Genomic DNA, 19681 nt, shown 5'->3' with positions numbered 1-19681 from the left:
GTGAAAATAGTTTTGAGTTTGACAGTGTCGTGGTTTAACCCCAGGCCGTAAATCAGAACCATGCAGTCTACTTCCCCCCCCCCACTCCCCAGAGGGATGGGGAGGAGAATCGAAAGAATGTAACTCCCACGGGTTGAGATAAGAACAGTCCAGTAACTCAGGTATAACACAAATCACTACTGCTGCCACCAATAATAATAATGATAAGGGAAATAACAAGGGAAGAAAATATGATACCGCTCGCCGGAAAAGAGCCCGACCGAAAAGAGGACGTGCCCTTCCGGGTAGCTCCCAGTTACATCCCCGGGCATGACGTGCTGTGGTATGGAATACCTCTTTGGCTAGTTTGGGTCAGGCGTCCTGTCCCTGCTTCCTCCCGGCCCCTCCTCCTCCCTGGCAGAGCATGAGATTCACAAAGTCCTTGGTCAGTCTAAACATCAGTGTTATCAGCTCTGTTTCGAGGCTGAAAGTCAAAAACACAGTGCTGCAACAGCTACTAAGAAGGAGAAAAACTGACTGCTACTGCTGAACCCAGGACAGTATCCACCCCTTGTTCCATACCATTCACGTCATGCTCAGATCCCACATTTTCCATATACCCTCACTCTCATTTCAGTGCACTGTTATCTTAGTGCACAGACCAATTCCTATAAAGCTACTGAGTCCGTTCGGTTCATGATGTTGGGCTCCATCTCTTGTAACAGTCTTTCAGAGCAGGAGAAGCTGTGTGCAGTGTTGGATCGTTGTCTGCTGATGCTGATCATTCCTTTACTGTAGAACTCATCCGGTTCTATCAAAGTTCATTCTCTGTTGGGATGATGGTTGGAGGGAAGTCAGGGCCAGTCGCTGGTGCCCTGCAGACTTCTAGTTGATGGCTATAGCAGGCAACAGCATACAATTGAGTTCATTGTCTGTTTTCCCCTAAAATCAAATCCCCTTGAGGTACGCATCGGACTTCCCCATCTTCCCGCATTACCCACCAAGTATATCCAGGTCCCTGAGCAAAAGCAATCCCACGAGTGGGTTTGCCTTTACCTGAAGCAGGAATAACCCAGACTGTCTTCCCCAGCAAATTCTTCATGTGCACCACAGGAACTTTGTCCCCCTCTACAATATGTAAAAGTTCTGACTGGGCTGGGCCAGCCCTGTTGGCAGATCCTCTGGTGTTGACCAACCAGGTGGCCTTTGGTAAGTGTGTATCCCAATGCTTGAAAGTTCCCCCACCCATTGCTCTCAGTGTAGTTTTTAACAGCCCATTGTACCGTTCGATTTTCCCAGAGGCTGGTGCATGGTAGGGGATGTGATATACCCACTCAATGCCACGCTCTTTGGCCCAAGTGTCTATAAGGTTATTCCGGAAATGAGTCCCATTGTCTGATTCAATTCTCTCTGGGGTGCCATGTCGCCACAAAATCTGGTTCTCAAGGCCCAGGATAGTGTTCCGGGCAGTGGCATGGGGCACAGCGTATGTTTCCAGCCATCCGGTGGTTGCTTCCACCATGGTAAGCACATGGCGCTTGCCTTGGCGGGTTGGTGGGAGTGTGATATAGTCAATTTGCCAGGCCTCCCCATATTTATACTTCAGCCATCGTCCTCCATACCAAAGAGGCTTTAACCGTTTGGCTTGTTTAATTGCAGCACATGTTTCACACTCATGAATAACCTGGGCAATAGTGTCCATTGTTAAGTCCACCCCTCGATCACGGGCCCATCTGTATGTTGCATCTCTGCCCTGATGGCCTGAAGTGTCATGGGCCCACCGAGCCAAAAATAATTCACCTTTATGTTGCCAATCTAAGTCCATCTGAGCCACTTCAATCTTAGCAGCTTTGTCCACTTGTTGGTTGTTCTGGTGTTCCTCAGTGGCCCGACTCTTGGGTACATGGGCGTTTACATGGCGTACCTTCACCACCAGGTTCTGCACCCGGGCAGCGATATCTTGCCACAGTGCAGCAGCCCAGATGGGTTTACCTCTGCGTTGCCAGTTGCTCTGCTTCCATTGCTGCAACCACCCCACAGGGCATTTGCCACCATCCATGAGTCAGTATAGAGATAAAGTACTGGCCACTTTTCTCGTTCAGCAATGTCCAGGGCCAGCTGGATGGCTTTCACCTCGGCAAACTGACTCGATTCACCCTCTCCTTCAGCAGTTTCTGCAACTTGTCGTTGAGGACTCCATACAGCTGCCTTCCATCTCCGATGTTTTCCCACTGCTACTGCTGAACCCAGGACAGACAGCTTTTATTTCACATGTGAATAAACTCCTGCACACCTGAAAGCTTGCTGGCCTTTCCCCCATGGCACCCTTGGCTCTAAGAAAAGGCACTACCTCCTTTAAGGGCATCATGATGCCACCAACATCACCACTTTTTCCTATGTTCCCAAATCCAATGCAGAGGGCAGTCACATGTTCCTGTGTATACATCCCATAATACAAGGCCCTTATTTATCAATAAATGCCTTGAGGTGCAGAGCAAAGCCTGAGCTAACAAAAATCTGACAGGATTTTCTGCTGGTGTTTCACATCAACGACAGCAGCAGCCAGGGAAAAGGTAAGGGAAATGATGATGCAACCAAGAGAGTCTGAAGAGTAGAAGAGTAAGGGGCTGCTATAGGTATTTGAAGAGTGGGGAACGAAGAGAGAGGAGAACACAACAGAAATAGAGACCCAACCTTTTATTTTCCTTTTCTCTTTTTTTTTAACTCTAACCCAAGGCATTAAAGAATTACTTAAAAAATTACATAGAAAACCAGACAAATGCTACGTTTTACTCCATAAATAAATAACTAACCATTGGAACCCATGGCTGCAGGAAAGTAACTTGTAATGATTAAAAAGGGATTAAATGGGTTTTATAAACAACAGTATCTGTTGTTAAACATGCTAAAATAGAATTACAAGAGTTAATAACCCATTTGCTTCAGGGCATAAACTAATGCTCATCTAAGGGTAGCAGAGATCTGCCTGCATGTCAGCTCAATATCTGGCGCAAGAACTTCTCTCCATAGGCAAGCAATCTTTGCTTTTAATTCCTGGCATTTAAAAATTGTCTTTCTTGCCTGAAAAAGAAAGCAGGCTATTGTTCAGGCCTTCAGCTGACCTCACATAATTAATTCTGGAGTTTACCAGATATATAATTCCCTTGAGGAGAGCAAGAGAACTGCATGAAAAGAGAGGAAAACTGTTAAATTGCACCACACTTCAGTATTCTACTCTCAATTTCTTCAAATACAGTTTTTGAGGGCACTAGAACCAAGCACGTGAGATAAAATTCTTGTAAAAAAACTAAAGATACAAACAAAACACCAAATCTATTTGTACTTTTGTACTATTTGTACTAGTGCTACAACAGTTCACCAGCCAAATCAGTTTATGAGAAAATTAGATCTTTAGGGCAGGCAGCAAGGGAAGATTTTTAGTATGTCAGAAGAACTTATTCTGCATGGTAACAATTAAAGCATTATCTAATATCATACCCTCTTCTCCAAGATGGGATAGGGTTGAAGTACAAACTCTGAGATTATGATTCCAGCCCCCTCCAAACCCAAATCCAAACCCAAGAATCTTACTAACGGATTGGCTGGTCTCCCAAATAATTGCTTCTGGACAAAACACAAGATGGGATACAACACGTCCAATGCTCTGCTGTGGTTATGAATTTGCAGTTTCAAATGTCAGCTTTCTCTTCCCCACAGGTAAGACAGCTGGGCACTGGGGATGCTCCTCCCCTAGCTCAGGAGAGCTCCTGGAAGAACAGGTCTTGAACATGAGCTCTACAGAACTCACTCCACAAGTGACCCTTACTTCTGCGTTGCCAGGCTACCCAATCCAGTTTCATTTGTCTACAACTTTATGGTTATCATTTATTTTTAGGGGGGTGCAAATTACAGCCGGCTAGTTCGGCAGCCCTAAGGATCAGCATTTGAACTGTTGTTTTCAAACAAGAACCTTGCAATAGTCCATTTCAACTCACTAGCAGACCAAATCAAGTGTGCCCTGTGCCTTGCGTGTCTGCAACAGTTTAGCACTGACCACCCAACAGAGCAATATCAGTGCTGAAGCTGCATGTTAAACTGATAACTAAAGCAAGAAACATCAAGTGCTGATAGGAAAAAAAAAAAAGCAACTCTAAAACTTAAGTAAGATTTACAATGAATGTTTCAGACCACTCTATGTATATATTCCCTCTCCTCCCCTACTGCTGAAACAGCAAAGCAGACATGGCAGATGGCATGATTCATCTGAAAATTACTCCAGCAGCACTCTATTAGCCTCTAAGGAGTAAACTAGGATAAAAATATTCTGAATGCTAACTTAAAACTAGGCAGTTGTCATGGGGAGTCATCAGGTCAGTCTACTTGCTTAGTCCGCAGAATTTTTCTTTCAATCAGCAAAAAGCATTACGTACAAAGATGATATAATTTATTTGTTCTACCTGCCAGGAATTAATACAGAAGAAAGAAGGGAAGCAACTGAAGGACAAAAAGGTTTATTTTACTACACGTAACTAAAAAAGTACCAGCCAAATTCAGGCCAAGCACATTAACGACAGCATGAGCCATTTCTGGCATGATGGAATAGATTCAGTTTTTAGAGACATCTTAACTGGAAGAACAATTTCCCACAGGTCCCGCAGCTGAATGTAAATGCTTAGCTGAAGACACAGACAGGACCTTTATCCCCTGCCCCAGGGCATAAGCAATTATGTCCAAGACATCTGCAAGAAGCTGGTTGGTAAGAACACCCACCAAGGGAGCCACCCCAAGCTCCAGTTGTAGCCCCCCAGCTCACTCACAGGTCCATGGAGGACATGGGTAGCCAGCAGACAGCCCTGAGGGAGTGAGTGAACACAGCGAGGGGCATCACACCCCTGCTCGGCTGCAGTCCCACTCTGGGCTCCCAAGCCAGCACTGCCCACCAGCCGGTGTGACACACAGGGTAACTCACAAGGGAAGGGAGAAAACAAATACCAGCATCACATTCAGTGCCAAGGCAACCTTACCTGCCCAAAAAATGCAGTTAGAGCACTGTGCCATCAGCCCTCCTCCTTCACATGGAAGACAGGAGTCAGCAGCGCTGCACATCGTCTTCCGGAGAAATTAAAATTGGGTTCCCAGCTGCAAGGAATGCTGAGCGCCCGCTCACGGACCTGCTGGGCTAGCACACAATGCCTCCAACTGAAACTCCATCACTCGTTTGAAAAAAAGAAACAAAACACACACTTAGACGGTTCAGGTTATGCTGACAGTACAGAAACTCACTACAGTGCAGGACACTGCCCCAGGACTGACTACTGTAACATTAATTGCCTTGACTCTGGGCCCCAAGCTAAAATCTCCTTCCCAAATAAACAGTCCACAAGAACCAATATATTTTTTTGCTCCATCAACAATAATACTCAGTCAGCACAAGCTGAATATTTGAGGTTTTTTGATATGCAAGTTAACCAACCAGGGGGTTGAACCCAGTAACGTAGTTGCCCTCATCTTGGGGAAAAGGTGATGAAATTGTGCTTAATGTCATCTCTTCAAAAAGGCGTTTTCTACATATGCATACGCTACCACGTCAGCCTCGTTGCATAACCGGGTTGTGCAATCATGGCAAATTCATTTACATCTTCATTTTCGTTCCAGAGCTCCAGGAGGGGGAAAGAGGGATCACTGTCAAAGGACAGGGTGGACTTTGCAGAACTGGTCTCTTCGGGGAGGGGAGGGTGGTCTGAAGAGGAGCTGGAGGCAGTGGGAGGGCACCAGGACTCTCACTACTGCCACCACTGCTTACCCAGAGCAGATGATGGGAGCAAAGTCTTAGAAACCTCAAAGCAAAGAATGACTTCATAGCATCAGTGAATGACTAGTGTTGGCTTGGACAGCAAGCAGAGAAGATCATGGTTTCTCCTTTTAATACTTATTACTATGTTATTGCCACAGAACTGTAAAGAAGAAATAGGCAAGAGTGCAGTATCAGGTTTTCATAGACCGAACAAACTGGATTATTCAAGAGTGACTCAAGTTTCCTAACAAGCATGGAAAAGTCTGCATTAAGATAGCATCTCTTTATTTTCCCTAAATCAATTGCAACAGGCTACATTTTAAAATCCTGCTTTAAACTCCCATCCTCTTTTTTTATTTTGAGAAGGCATTTACTAGATTTACTACATTTGTAGATAAGGACACAACACACCAACAGTACCAGGGACCAGACCCTAGACCAGCATTAATACTCCAGTGACTAGAATATACACTCACAATGTTAAGAGAGATGCTCAGCTCTTGCAGCAAAGACAAACCCACAACCATAAGGATCTGACACCATAGTTTTACTCAAAGGCTGTATGTTCACCAGGAAAAAAGCGAAATAAGGAAAAAAAATCACTCATCTTGCGCTGAAATAGAAAGCTCCGGGTTCAGCCCTCTCCATCCCTCTCCAAGGTTTCCGAGCATTTAAAGCACAGAGGTGCCTTCCAGCTCTGCCTTAATACCATCCCAAGGATAGCAAGACAACGACACCGTAACAACTACAAAAAAGTGAAACTGTTCTGAGTTAATCCTGCAGTCACACTCTGCATTTTCACACCTAAAAAAACCCAAAATACACCTTTTTGTATTGCTTCCTTCACTATAGATTTCTAGATATTAATCAAGATCTAAATACACTCAGCCAGATAAAACCATGTAGTGTGTTTTTATTTATGTTTGAATTATACAGCACAATTTGATCAAATCACACATGAGGCTGTATCCTCACCATGAATTTCAAACAGCTGCTGGTTGGAGCTGCAGAGCTCAGTTCCAAGAGCAGGGCTGAAGCAGGACAAGCGTAGCAGTGGTGACAGGCAAACAGCAACTGCAGATATTTGAGCCAGATCTGGCTCTGGTAATTTAAACTTCCTTAACACCACCACAAGCTCATTGAAAAAGATAAAATAGTAGTAATTTTACTGAATCTAATCAATAAACATTGATCTTGGAACAACTTCCATCATGAACCTTTCATTTTAGCACAAGCATTGCTTTCCTCTCCTGAACCTCTGGAGATACGGAAAGACCTCACTGAGGAATAAAGGCAGCAGCAGCACACTATCCTCCAGAGAGGCCAAGGGATGTGCTTTAAGTAGTGAGAAACCTCCGTGGTGAATCACTGCAAACTTCTCCCTGTAACTGCTAAGAGGAAATGGGATTGCTTTCCCTGACCTCCTCTTCACACCTGAGCAGCAAACATGGAAGTACCCACAAACACGCCCAACAGACAGCGGCGTTTCAGCAGGACCCCACCAGCAGGCTCCAAAACCCCAAGGAATGGGCACAGCAGCACCTCGCCAGTGCCAGGGAAGAAGCCAGGCTCGTCTTCCCCAAAAAGCCTTCTGCTCACAGCTCACCACCTCTTCACATCTTCTGTCTTTTGCATCTGAGAGGACTGCTGTTAAGGGTCTCTGGGAGCATCCCCACAGACTCTGATGCTGGAGCCTCACAAGGCTGTCCTTCAGGGAAGGGAGGTATGAGAGCAAGGAAAGAAGAGGGGCACTAACCAAACAGTTACAAACTACACCTGCTAATTATGCATCTCCAGAAGGGAGACATCAGCAGGAATGATCCCTCTTCCCTCAGCACACCACTGGGATGTCTTCAGAGCCAGGTTTTCTGGGAGAAGGGGTTGTGGGGGTTGCAAATAATGACATTTAATTTGAAGGTTCACATTTGAACAGAGTATTTTTGGAAAGAGAAATCAACACGTTAACAGTGAGCAAGAGCACAGAGCACATAATCCTTTCACATCCTGACAGGGGAGAACTGCGGAGGCCTGCTATGAAGCATCTCTGAATAACAGCATCTTCATTTTCTGAATATCTAATTAGGAGTTTCTATATATTGCAAAGCATCACTATAAGATATAATTTAGTTGGCAAACACGAAAGATCTCTCAGTCTGTAAGTATGCTTTTGGCAATCAAAATTTAAATCTGGATATATATCCAAGATATGCACGGCACAGGTAATTTTTTTCTTTTAATTCTAACAATTACATTCAAATTAGCAGATTAACTCAAATCAGGTTTAAGCAAATGCAAACTGGAACCAAATCAGCCTTCACCACCACCACAACAGTATATTTTTGGATGGTTAGTGTCCTTACTCCTGTTAGTAGCTTCAGTTACATTGAACATCTATTAAAGAGCAACAGACAAAATGAAACACGTTTAGTCTAAATCTAAGAAGGCTACAGATGCCAGAATTTAGTTAGCATCGACTTGGACTTGAAACTCCCATATGCCAGAAAAACATTTGCAATTGTGCTAATTCTCACTGTGGGAACTGAAAGGCAGCTTCATAAAACACAACGGGCAACAAATCCATTCCTTTAATTTCAGTCACCCAATTTTAATTAATTTCCATCCAGGCAAACATTAAGTGTTTCTGCTGATCTTGCAGGACGTAAGCTCATTTGCACAATAAATGCGGTCTAACAAGTCACCACATTTAAGCAAGTTGCTTCAGTCTTGTCTTATCTAACTGCGCAGTTTGAAAAGTCAGTGACGGGTTAAGTGAAACTCCACCCACGTCACAGTTTCTGGAGTTAAGCACAAGAAAACTGAAGAAGTTGCAGTCTTCTCATTGCAGGAGGGGCTGTCAACAGGATTTTGACAGTTGGAGTCCATATTTTGAACTATGTGTATAGCCTTTATTCAGGAAGGGAAAAAAACACTTTCATTTTCTCTTACAAAATGAATGCTCATATTCCAATGCTCCAGAGCTCCCCTTCCAAAAACAAACCAAAGACCCTCTGCTGCCTGCTCACAGTACCTGCCAAAAAGAAGAGTGAGGGAAAAAAGTAGGAAAACAAGTAAAACTAATTATATTGTACACGTTTAAATAGGTCAGCATATAAACAAAACAGCCACAAGGTGTGTCTGTGCCAGGAGGCACAGATCACTCCAGCATTAAAGCAGAGACCATCAGCAAGAACAGGGATTCCCCAGAGGTGGGCCTGCCAGCAGAAAGGGCAGTGGGGCAGCCAGGGACATAGCCTGCATGTAGCAGCTGCTGCCTCTCCACACATGGAGATTGAAGACCAGCTCCAGGTGAGCAGCAGTGGTGTGGGGTAAATGTTGCTTACTTGCTACCCTCCTCCTCTGCAGCAACAGCAGAGCAAGAGAACAGTGCCCTGGCTGCTCAGCTACTGAGCTGCTACTGATCAGCATCACCAGCAAGCAGCTGCCCCTGCATCTCCTGTCTTTATAAGCCTCCAACATTCCCCAAAACTAGTTTCCATGGAGAGCACAAAGGCTGCTTACATGTAGAACTCCTTCATGTACTCACACCACTCATTTAATTAAAAAAAGTTTTTAATTTCCTGATTTCTGGGCACGATGAAAATTTCGTTCTAGTACCAACTGAAGTGGAGGTGTCTCTAACTGTTTTTATAGGGAAACACCAAAATGCAAGAAACACAAAACAGCCCACTCCATCATTTCACATCCTGGCACAAGAGAAGCATGGAGGCCCAGCACAAAGTGGCCTCTAAATGATAGATATTTAAAAACTGATTAAATTAAAAAGCTAATTAAATAAATGCTTTTACATATTATAAAGCACAGCCAGGACACAGTGTAGTCAGCAAATGCCATGGGTTAAGGGAACCTCTGCTTGCAAGCCTTTTTTGGCAATGAGCTCTATTTAAACCTGAATATTTACTGCTTTAGAGACCATGTCCCACACATACCCAGTATGTTCTCTCAAGCACACATGTGCCAGGCCCCAGAACTTGCACCCCTTAGACCTATGCCACAAAAACAGCCTGAACAAAATGAAGAAAGAGCCCCACATGCTCACACCAACACGAGCCTGGGCTGCACACACCAGCAAAACACTTGAAGAAACATGGGCTGCTTAGAAATGCAGTCACAGCCATCCCTGGCATGCTGGCTTGAAGTGGCAATGGGACTGAATGCAATTCCAGCTGCACGGATTCCTAGCATTCCCAAAAATTACGTTTCTGAGACCAGAACAAGGGAAGACTTGTACCTTTAAGTTTAATCAACTCTAGAATAAGACGTATTTTCAAACAGAACTATAACATCATTGATACTGTGCAGTGATGAAAGATGCCTTTAACAACAGTAAGCTGTGTGAGCCATATGAGGGCTGCCCTCCCTTCCTCCAGCAAATTTCCAGTCTCTCTCTGATGCAGCAGCTGTCACAGTCCCAGGGGTTTTCAGTGACTACATTTTTAAACTCAGACAGCCACTTCTGGTCCCATATACCACAAAGCAGAGCATTGCTAAACCTTTCCCATTCACTGCAGAAGTGCTTCAAAACTAAATACATTTGCGTCCTTAAGTGATCTGGTAAAGATCAGTATCCACCATCGAAATCTAGCATGAGTATCAGGCCTAATGAAGTTCTGAGCAGATAATCATCAATCCAGTAAGAGAAGATTAATTTCTTCTTTTTATTCCTCCACCTCCTCCATTAGGAATGGAGATCTACCAGGAAACATCACGATACAGCTGCTGCACCACTAACTCAAGACGTCTGCATATCACAAACTACAGTACAGGAATGAAGCACCTTTTCTTGATGAACACATGAATAACATTAATAAGTATATTTAGAAATAATACTTAAATGTGAATACACTAGTCCTCCGAGATAAATTTAATTCATGAAGAAGCTCTCTGTGGAACAGCAAATGCTATTCTTCAAAATGTGACTCTTCCCAGTGCACTTCATTTCTAAAGTACAGCCTATTATGATGAGTGATGTTTCCCCCATATTTAGAACCCATTTCAGAAACCAGATTTACAAATAAAATGCTACAAAATTCATTAAAATATCAGTATGCATTACCATATCCTTAACTATGACTAGCTGCAGCTAGCATCAGGAAATTTAAAGTTCCTTCTTTATAGGAGTTGATATTAAAGTAAATATATCCATGTTTTACATATTTCTGAAAGAGAAAACCAATAAACTACATACCAGGTTTCTTCACTATATCACATGTCAATATTCATTAATCAAGGTTACAAAATAACTTCCACTAGAAACCCCTGTTCTACATACGAACTTTCTCCCGAAACAGAAGGGGCTGAAGGTTGAACCTCTGTAGCCACAGCCTTACATACTTCACAAATCTGTGGCTGCACAATGTAGCAGCACTTTTGTTTCAAAAGCCAAGCGCTCATTTTACAAAATATTCACCAGTTGTGTAAACAGAGGAGCATATATTTAGGTAGCATTATGCTTTGGAAACTGAAAAAAAAAGTCAGAACAGACATCTCAAGAGTACATCATTTCTGAAGTCTTACAAAAAAAACTAAAATACAAAAAAATACTGCCTGTTTTACTGCTGATCATTGTATTGAAAAAAAAATAACCCTCACATGCCTCACCTCACACTGCTTCCCCTTTCTATCCCAGGCACCAAAAGCCCCAGTTCCCTAAACCTCCAACTTCACTGGTCACAACTTGTGAAACTAAGTAACACAAAAATTATGATACTAAGGAAGCAGCTAAGCATGTCATAAGGAATAAGGTGGCAAAGAGAGCAGTTACCTCAGTTGTGCATGAAGTTCTTTAAAGTCAGGAAAAATCAGGAAAATTTAGTTCATTATGTCAGTATACAAAGCCACTCAGGCGTTGTGTTTTAGTGTTTAATCTTACCTGTAATTATATTAGTAACTGAACAGATAGCACAAATAGCAAATGGGCAAACAAAACGAAGAGCATTTCTAACGCATATCTCAAGGCCCTGATGGGAAGCTCAAAACCACGATGAACACTGGGACACAATACACCAAACAACAGAAGCCACGGGCAGTGGCCACATCATGAGCCTTCCAGCTGCTGAGAAGTGGCTTTGTCCCTCCCAGGCACAACCTGCCTGAGATATGTGCCCAGGGAATCCCCCACACTGCCCCAAAAACAGGCGGTGTTTGGTTTGAGCTCAGAATGAGCTTTTTCCTTTAAGCAAGGGCAAGGTTAAAAAGGCAAATATAAAAGGAGAAATTAATTAAGTTTAAAGGAACAAACAGTTAAGGGCCAGGATAGTGATGCAGCTTTGCCATGAGTTATTTGGGCTCAGGCGAGGAAAGCACCTTACACCTGCAAAGATTAAGCTGAACTTTCATACCTGAAACTAAGCAAAATGCAAGCTGGTGACTCACAGACAAAAAAGGCTGCTACAAAGTACTTTTAGTGGCAGTGATCAGGTATGCAAGCTACTAAATAGTAAAACTCACAACAGGGTGGGCAGAAGCTGGAACTGATTTGGCCCCAGCTGACATCAGGCATCACAGCAGAGCAGATGCAACTACAACTTCCAGCTGTTGAGGCTACTACTAGTGCCACATATAAGAAGATATGACTGTAATAGCATTTAACTTGGCAGAATCCATTAACAGAAAACCCAACATACATTCTTATATATGCTTATGTGTGTGTGTATGTATAATATAATGCATGATGCTATAGGGGTCCACAGATCACCTAGGGAAGCATCTAAAGGGGCTGAGATAAATGCCTACAGGTATGTAGGCACCCACCACTGAGGGAACACACAGCAACTCTTCAAGACAATCTTCAGTTGTAATACTTCCATGGAGAAGAAAAAATGTGTAATAAAAACCTCACAAAGACATACTCATTTCATTTAAATAAATTGTCTGAATTTCCATGATTTAAGTTGTTCACCAATATAGAATCAAAAGCTTTAAACGACTTCTGTGAAGATTATTCTTGTCCTCTCAAAGTCCTCCAAACACTTCACACTTGTGTGTGGCTTTCAAATCAAATACACCGCAACCCAGAATTTATTTTGCATGGAGAGCAATACACTACTAAACAGAGTCAATGACCACAGTGTTCCTATAGTAAGGCCACCCAAAAGCACCAGGTCCATGCCTCTTTTGTCCCCACGATTTCAGGCTTACATCCGTTCATCCTTCTGCAGCTAGATATCACTTATTCTCGTTCCTTCAGCAATGGCAACAAATAAATCTAGGTGATCGAGTTTTCCTGGGACTAGAAGTCTAGGAGGTGTAGATACACGTGACCTTAACACCTGCCACTGTGAAGAATAAACAACACATCCACCTCCAGATGAATGACACCAAAACTCTGAGTTTTTTACTCAAGAAAAATCACACATTTTTATTCTAACCCATTACCAAAAGCAGGCTAAAAGGATGAGACCATTCAAGAAAGGTTAACTGTGATAGCTCCATTACAATCCATCTCAACTATCTTGCCATGAAGCAAAGACATAAGAAATATGCACATCACAGATGTTTCAAATTTTATATAGATGATGATTAGCCAAAAAGCTATCAGATTCACCTACAGCTGTGGTGAAGTTCTTGGGGGACTACGCTGTTTAAAGCCCTATGTCTCCCACTAGCACATGTGAGGGAAGAAGTTGCTTTCACTTGATGACTACTAGGAAAAAAGTGTCATTCTTCCATACAACTTTCATAACAATTTGTTATCTCAGAAACAGATCTTGTTCTTGCTTTAGCTTTGTCTGAGCAACACCAGCCACTATCAGCACTCATTCACAATCAACAATAGTGCAGATCTGGCAGAGCACACCTCAGAGTTTTATTCAAGGTAGCCACTGCTCAGAGGTCATGCGGACTTTGCTTCCCTAGGGCTCAGTGGGGGTTTTGTTCATAAAGTAGAGTTTGTGCTAAGAAAGGCTGGAATAAACTACTTTGTATAACTGAGAACAATTTTACCTACTTTAATAAGCTACTACTGATAATTTTATGTTACTACCTTTGGCTTCTACCCTTATTTTAAAAGCTATTTTTATTCAAATGTTATTATTTGGAAGAACCTAGATGCTATTTTGAGCTCCTAATAGATAATGCTGACATTGTTGAATATTATTCAGTGGAAAATTAAAAAGCAGCTCAGCATCAGATATTAAATCAGGGCAGTGCATAACTCACAAGCATTAGAGCAGTTAGCCCTGAACGTCTGGGTGAGAAACACAGCCTTGCCACTATACAGAAAGTGCACATTCTTTTTCATTTCTTGTGTATATCTTAGATTTTGCGTATAATTTGAAAGGTGCCTTGTTGCACTTACAAATATGCGAAATCCAACAGAGTGAAGCGTCTCAGAGATTGATTTAAGGGGAAAAGAAGACTAAAACCACCCTCTTTCTCAGACTGCAAAACACCCGTGCGCAATGCACTCCCGGCCCCAAGTCAGTGCCAGGCTCTAACGCGAACCCGCGCTCCCCCTGTCAGCAAAAAAGTCGAACGCTGATCTGGGCGCATCCCCGCCGCCACGCTCCTCCTCTGCCGGGCCCTAGCCTGACTCAGGCTTCGCTTCCAGCCCTGTGCCCGCACCTACAGCGGGTCCCCAGCCCCCAGAGCACAAGCAAATCGACAGCTCCCAAACTCAAGAATACAAATAATCCCTATTCAAGCCTAGCTGGATGGATAAACGGTGATGAACGAGGTGCACGGGCTGCGCGCCTCACCAGACCAGCTATAGCATTGACACCCAGTGGCCACAAGTAACTGAACTTGAAAAAGCGTGTTTGAGAAACCTTGCACTCACCTCGGTGAAGTGGGAGAAGCTGCAAATGTGTAACTTTCTGAGCAGCCTGGCACTGACACAACCAAAGGAAGGGCTTAGAGGAAAATGTGTCCAAGGCAAAACACAGGGACTATTTAATTTTGGTAGGAGAGTACACATGTATTTATCGCCCAGCAGTGACAGGGTACGTCGTGCACCCTATCAGAGGGTAGCCCAGCCAAAAAACACGCCAGTATCGGCTCCCCCTGTCACAGCAGAGGCATGTGGGCATAGGAAGAGAGCAATCTGTCAGAGGGAGTTTTGGAAAACTTGCTTGCTAAAGCACCACAGGAAAAGCAGCAATAAAATAGGAAGCACCTTGTCAGTTACACAGCTAGCGGAGTTTGCTCACTTGAATTTGGGATTCCTTTGCTTTGATTTTATTTTGGTTGGTTTGGTTTTTAGCTCTCTTCTACTCATTCTGAAAAGGCACTTGATGCATCTGGCTTTTTTCAAGGAGACTGAAATAACCACGGAGGAAAAAAACCCAGCCTTTTCAAGTGACAAGTTACCTTATTTAAAAGTTGCCAGCTATCAATCATTTCACTCTTATTAAGGGTTTTCATGAAAGATGTCTTTAGACAATTAGCCTTTACATTTCTTAGTCAAACACATTGACAGAAACTAACAAATTACTTTAAAAAGGCTTAAAAGCCTCCAGCTAAAAATGAGTTTAGGATTAATCTCCATTTCCTTAGCAGGATGCTGCTTACCTCTAAAAAAATTAAATTTACAAAAAACTGATGTGACAAACGTTCCTAGTTCTGCAATTAAAAATACACAAATACAGGGTTTGAGTTGACAGTTTCTGTTTTGGAAAAGGCATGTAATACAGATCCTCAGAAGCAAAGCAAAGAGTTTGATTGGCCCTAACTGAAACTAAGTCACGAACACACCAGAATGCTCCGATGCCATGCGTGCAGCTCACACATTTATTCCCATCATTTAATCCCTCGAGGGGCGGAGGAGTCTCTGCTTTTACGCAGAGGGCTGAAGCTCATTCTGACAATGCTCTCACGCAACAGTGCTGCAGAACTACGCGTCTGCCTCTGCTGTGAGCAGGGGCACAGGTGAGCGACACGTTCTCAGCAGAGGCCTCCGAGGAGCAGGGCTCGTTCGCAGCAGCAGCAGCAAGCCTTCGCTACGCACAGGGATGTGTAGCTGGAGGGTACCACGGGCCTCGCAATGCCACCACCACGGTGGGCAAAGGCCAGTGTGGCCTCACAGACCCACGCGAAGCAACACCAGGCTCAGGGCCATGTGCCCAGGACACTAGCCAGAGCCAGCGGCTCCCCCATGACCTGGGGGTGAAGCAGCACTCAGCAGCACGGCCTTACAGCCTGGCTCTGAGCAGCCCCAGCCTCTCGGACCCAGCCTGTGCAGGTCTGAGCACAAATCCCTACAGCCAACAGGTTACTACTGCCGCCAGCCTGCTACGGCTACAGAGATTGCGCTGCAGGAGGAAACTCTGTCCCACTATTTAACAGGAGGAAGACGCTCCCGCAACCAAGGTTTAACAAAGCCATCAAGACAAATACAGAGGCTTACTCATTAAACACGCGGTATTTTTCCAACCCTTGTCCTGCCTCCGGTCTTTCCCCATCCCTGTTTGCTTCTGCCCCCTCTCCGCCACCTGACGGCAAACCCTGTTACCGGCAAGGCCGCCCCTCACCCCCCATCGGGGCCGGCCAGCCCCGAGGGGACGCGGCGGTGGCCCCACGGAGCCCACGGCCACCCCACGACACGGGTGTTGAACCCCGGCCCCGGCGGTCGCCCTGGGGGAGCGGGAGGCGGCGGTGCTCCCGACGGGTTTGCCCGGGGATGGCGCCGTGACACGGCGTGAACTTTTGCTTTCGGCGGGGCAGGGCGGGGGGGGAAAGGGGATAGGCGGAGAGCGGCGAGCGGGGGGTGCAGCCCCGGCCCCTCCTGCGCCCCACCGGGGGGAGGGCAAAAACGCTTTTTTTTTTATCCTCTTCGGATTTGTCGCTGAGGACGGGTGAAGAAAGTCGTATTTTAAGGAAAGAAAGCAGCAGCACGGAGCTGGAGCGCTGCAAAGTGCGCGGCTGGCAGCGCGCTCGGCCGTTCGCAGTGCCGCGGCTTCCTCTGCCCGAGTGGCACTGTGTGCAGCGCAGAGCACGGCGCCCGCGCCGCCGCGGCGGAGCCTCCCGGGAGACCCCTCGGGTGCGGTGTCCCCTGCCACCCGCCCCTCACCTTCCAGCCGGCAGAGCTGTTGCTGTCGCCCTTATCCTTGAAGTAAGGGACGCTCTTGACCATCCACTCGTAGATCTGGGAGAGGGTGAGCCGCTTCTCGGGGGAGCTCTCGATGGCCTTGGTGATGAGGTCCGCGTAGGACAGGTTGCCCCAGGCGTTGCGGCGCGACGAGCTGCTCTTGCGGGGCTGCCCGGCCACAGGGCCCGGCGACAGACCGGCTACGGGTGGAGGCACCGGCGGCACCGGCGGCGGTCCCGGCGGGTGAAGGCGGCAGCCGGCCTCGGGCGCTGGGAAGTCCCCGCAGCGGCAGACGGCCGCCTCCGGGGGGGCGGCGGCGGGGGGCAGCGGCGCGAAGTCCTCGCTCTCCTCTAGCAAGCTGAGGTTGCTGATGAAGTCGGCGCCGAGCGCTCCCGAGGCGGCGGCACCAGCCGCGGCCCCGGCCGCCCCATCGGGCTGTCCGCCGCACGACGGCGCCGGGCTGGAGGTGGCCGAGCTGGGCGGGTTGAACTCCGGGCGCGGCAGGGGCCAGGTGCAGGAGCGTGGCCGCGGCAGCGGCTCGAAGTCGGGGTCGATGTCCACCAGCTGCGGTGCCTCGGCCATGGCGGGCCGGGGCGGGAGCGCGACGGCGGCGGCAGTGGGGTGGCAGGACTCAGAGCCGCCGCCCCATGCAGGCTCCGGGCGCGGACCGGCGCGGCCCCGACGGCGCGGTCGCCAACTCCCCTCGCGGCTCCGGCCCCGCCGCTCTGCCCCTGTCCGGCTCCCGGTTCCCTGCCCTCCTTGGCGGCGGCGGCGGCGGCGGCGGCAGCGGCAGCAGCAACGACCCGGCCGCCCGGCGCGCACCGACTGGAGCGACCGCCCTGTGCGGGCCCGCCTCCAGCCTTCCTCCTCCTCCTCCTCCTCCCGGCGGGGTGGGACGGCCCGCGCCGCGCCAATGGCAGCGCCGCGCCGCCCGCCCGCCTCCCGCCGCGGGGCCGTTTTGGCAGGAGGGTGCCGGTGCCCCCGTGCTGTTTCTGGGTGGTTTTTGTTTTCCGGCGGCAGAGGGGGTAGAAGCTGCGGCCGGCCGGCGGAGTCCCCTCGCACACACACACGTCCCTGGTCTCGGGGCCGCGGAGGAGCGGTGCGGGGCTTTCCTGCCCCTCCAGGGAGCGAGCGCCCTGCGGCCGCCAGGAGCCAGGGAAGTAACTGCTCGCACGGCCCGCTGCAGTGAGGGGCATGGAAAATGCCTCCGAGAGTGTTTCTACCTCTTTTGCTGTCGGTGGGGTCCTAGCGCCCGCACCGACTGCCCCGCTGCCCTCCGCCCCCGGGGATCGGAGGGATCTGAGGGCATCCCCCGGTTGCAATGCGGCTGCTGAGGGGGTGCACGGGGGACGTGGGGGGGTCCCGGCGGCTACCCGCTACCCCCAGCAGCCCGGCGGCCCGCCCCTAGGACCGTGGACCGTTGACTGCGGCAGCTGCCCTCCCTGCCTGCCTCCCCCCTTCCTTCCCTGTCAGGACGGCTCCTCTTCAGAGAGTGTGTGCGCCTCCCGGAGTGATAAACCTCCGCTTCGGCTGAGCGTGTTTTCATACCGGGAGCTGGTGGTTTGTTCCGTGGGCAGGCACGGGAGCTCGGGATAATTTCATTGTAAGTCAACTATTAAACATGCTCTATATTTTTTCCTGGCAAAGCCCAAGGCTACACAATTTGGCCTTCGGGAAAATACTGTATACTGATGGACTTTCGGACTTACACACATTGGGAATACAAGTAAGGCTTGTATTCCCCCTTTCCAAAGGGGCAGCAGTTACAGGACGTGCACGTCTTCCTCCCGACCCCATAAACATGCAGAGAGAGATGTTTGAGGCAACACAGAAGTGTTACTCTGTTTAAAATTAAAAGGAAGACATTTGCTTACGCTAGGGAAACGATCCCAGGGATGAAGCACGACTCAACACCATGTTCAAACTGGCAAACCCTCGTTTTCAGAAAATCTGTTTTGTTTCCATAGAGCGAGTGCTTTTGGGAAAACATACCTCAGACATGGCTTACTAAGTCACGGAATTCACAACCAGCCATGGCATTTGATGGTGCCTGTCAGAGAACCACTGAAGCTAGGTAACTGTTACTGGTGAGCCAGCAAACCTGTTACTCTCCCCTGCTCTCTGCATCAAGGCAGGCAGTGTTACTGGTATTTAGATGTGGTCATTGTTCCCATAAAAATATTTTCTGAAAATGAGTAATAATAATGAAGGAGAGAGAGCATGAGGCTGGATTTAGGCCCACAGCATGTAATTTAGTGACAGATCATACCTCTACATGCACACGCCGTCTATTATGAAAACACCTTTTAGGACATGTGATGACACCTAAGTGCATAGTCAGTGCAACATATGCAGAAGCACGGTGTAACTGATCAAATTGTAAAGCACTGTTTCTGTCATGTTTATTTTCCCAAATGCCAAAGGTGATTATACCTTATTATAGATTGGCTGCTTGTCAAATTTCAGAGTTGTTTTGCCTGTAAGTCATTTCTATGTTTTCCAAACCCTTCAAAGGACTCAACCTACAAATGTGCATTGTTTAGCCCACAGATTTTAGAAAACCCCTTTTCCAGTTTAAAAAAGAAAAAAAAGTAAAGAGAAAGAAAAGCAGTCACAGTTCAACCTAATAACTTGCATGCCACGTTTCAGCTTGGAACAGCTTTATCTGGCAGCGTTACACAACTCAGCTACAGTAGTTGCCCTGCACTGAGGGAGAGCACCCTGCCTTGGAGAAGCAGAGATTATATAATGATGAGGAGCAGCCAGGGACGCGCAGCGAATGGACGTGTTTAAATGGGAGGCAAAACAAAAGAACTGCCCGAGAACACTGAAATGTTTTCTTTTTCTTTCCTTGGTGTCTGAAA

At 47.0% G+C, this 19681-nt stretch overlaps 1 protein-coding gene across 1 annotated transcript in view; it reads right to left on the bottom strand.

The window, feature by feature from the left end:
• The window catches only part of FOXO1 (forkhead box O1), a 69735-nt gene extending 52096 nt beyond the window's left edge, over positions 1 to 17639 (bottom strand). Inside the window, exon 1 of the mRNA XM_080614444.1 lies at positions 16800 to 17639. Coding sequence (XP_080470570.1) covers positions 16800 to 17399 — 600 coding nt within the window. The 5' untranslated portion in view covers positions 17400 to 17639. The remainder of the gene's footprint in view (positions 1 to 16799) is intronic.
• Between the last annotated feature and the right edge of the window lie 2042 nt (positions 17640 to 19681).

This window comes from Psittacula echo, assembly GCF_963264785.1.
Source record: "Psittacula echo genome assembly, chromosome: 3".
Lineage (NCBI taxonomy): Eukaryota > Metazoa > Chordata > Aves > Psittaciformes > Psittacidae > Psittacula > Psittacula echo.
This window is presented reverse-complemented; position numbering and strand designations above follow the sequence as displayed.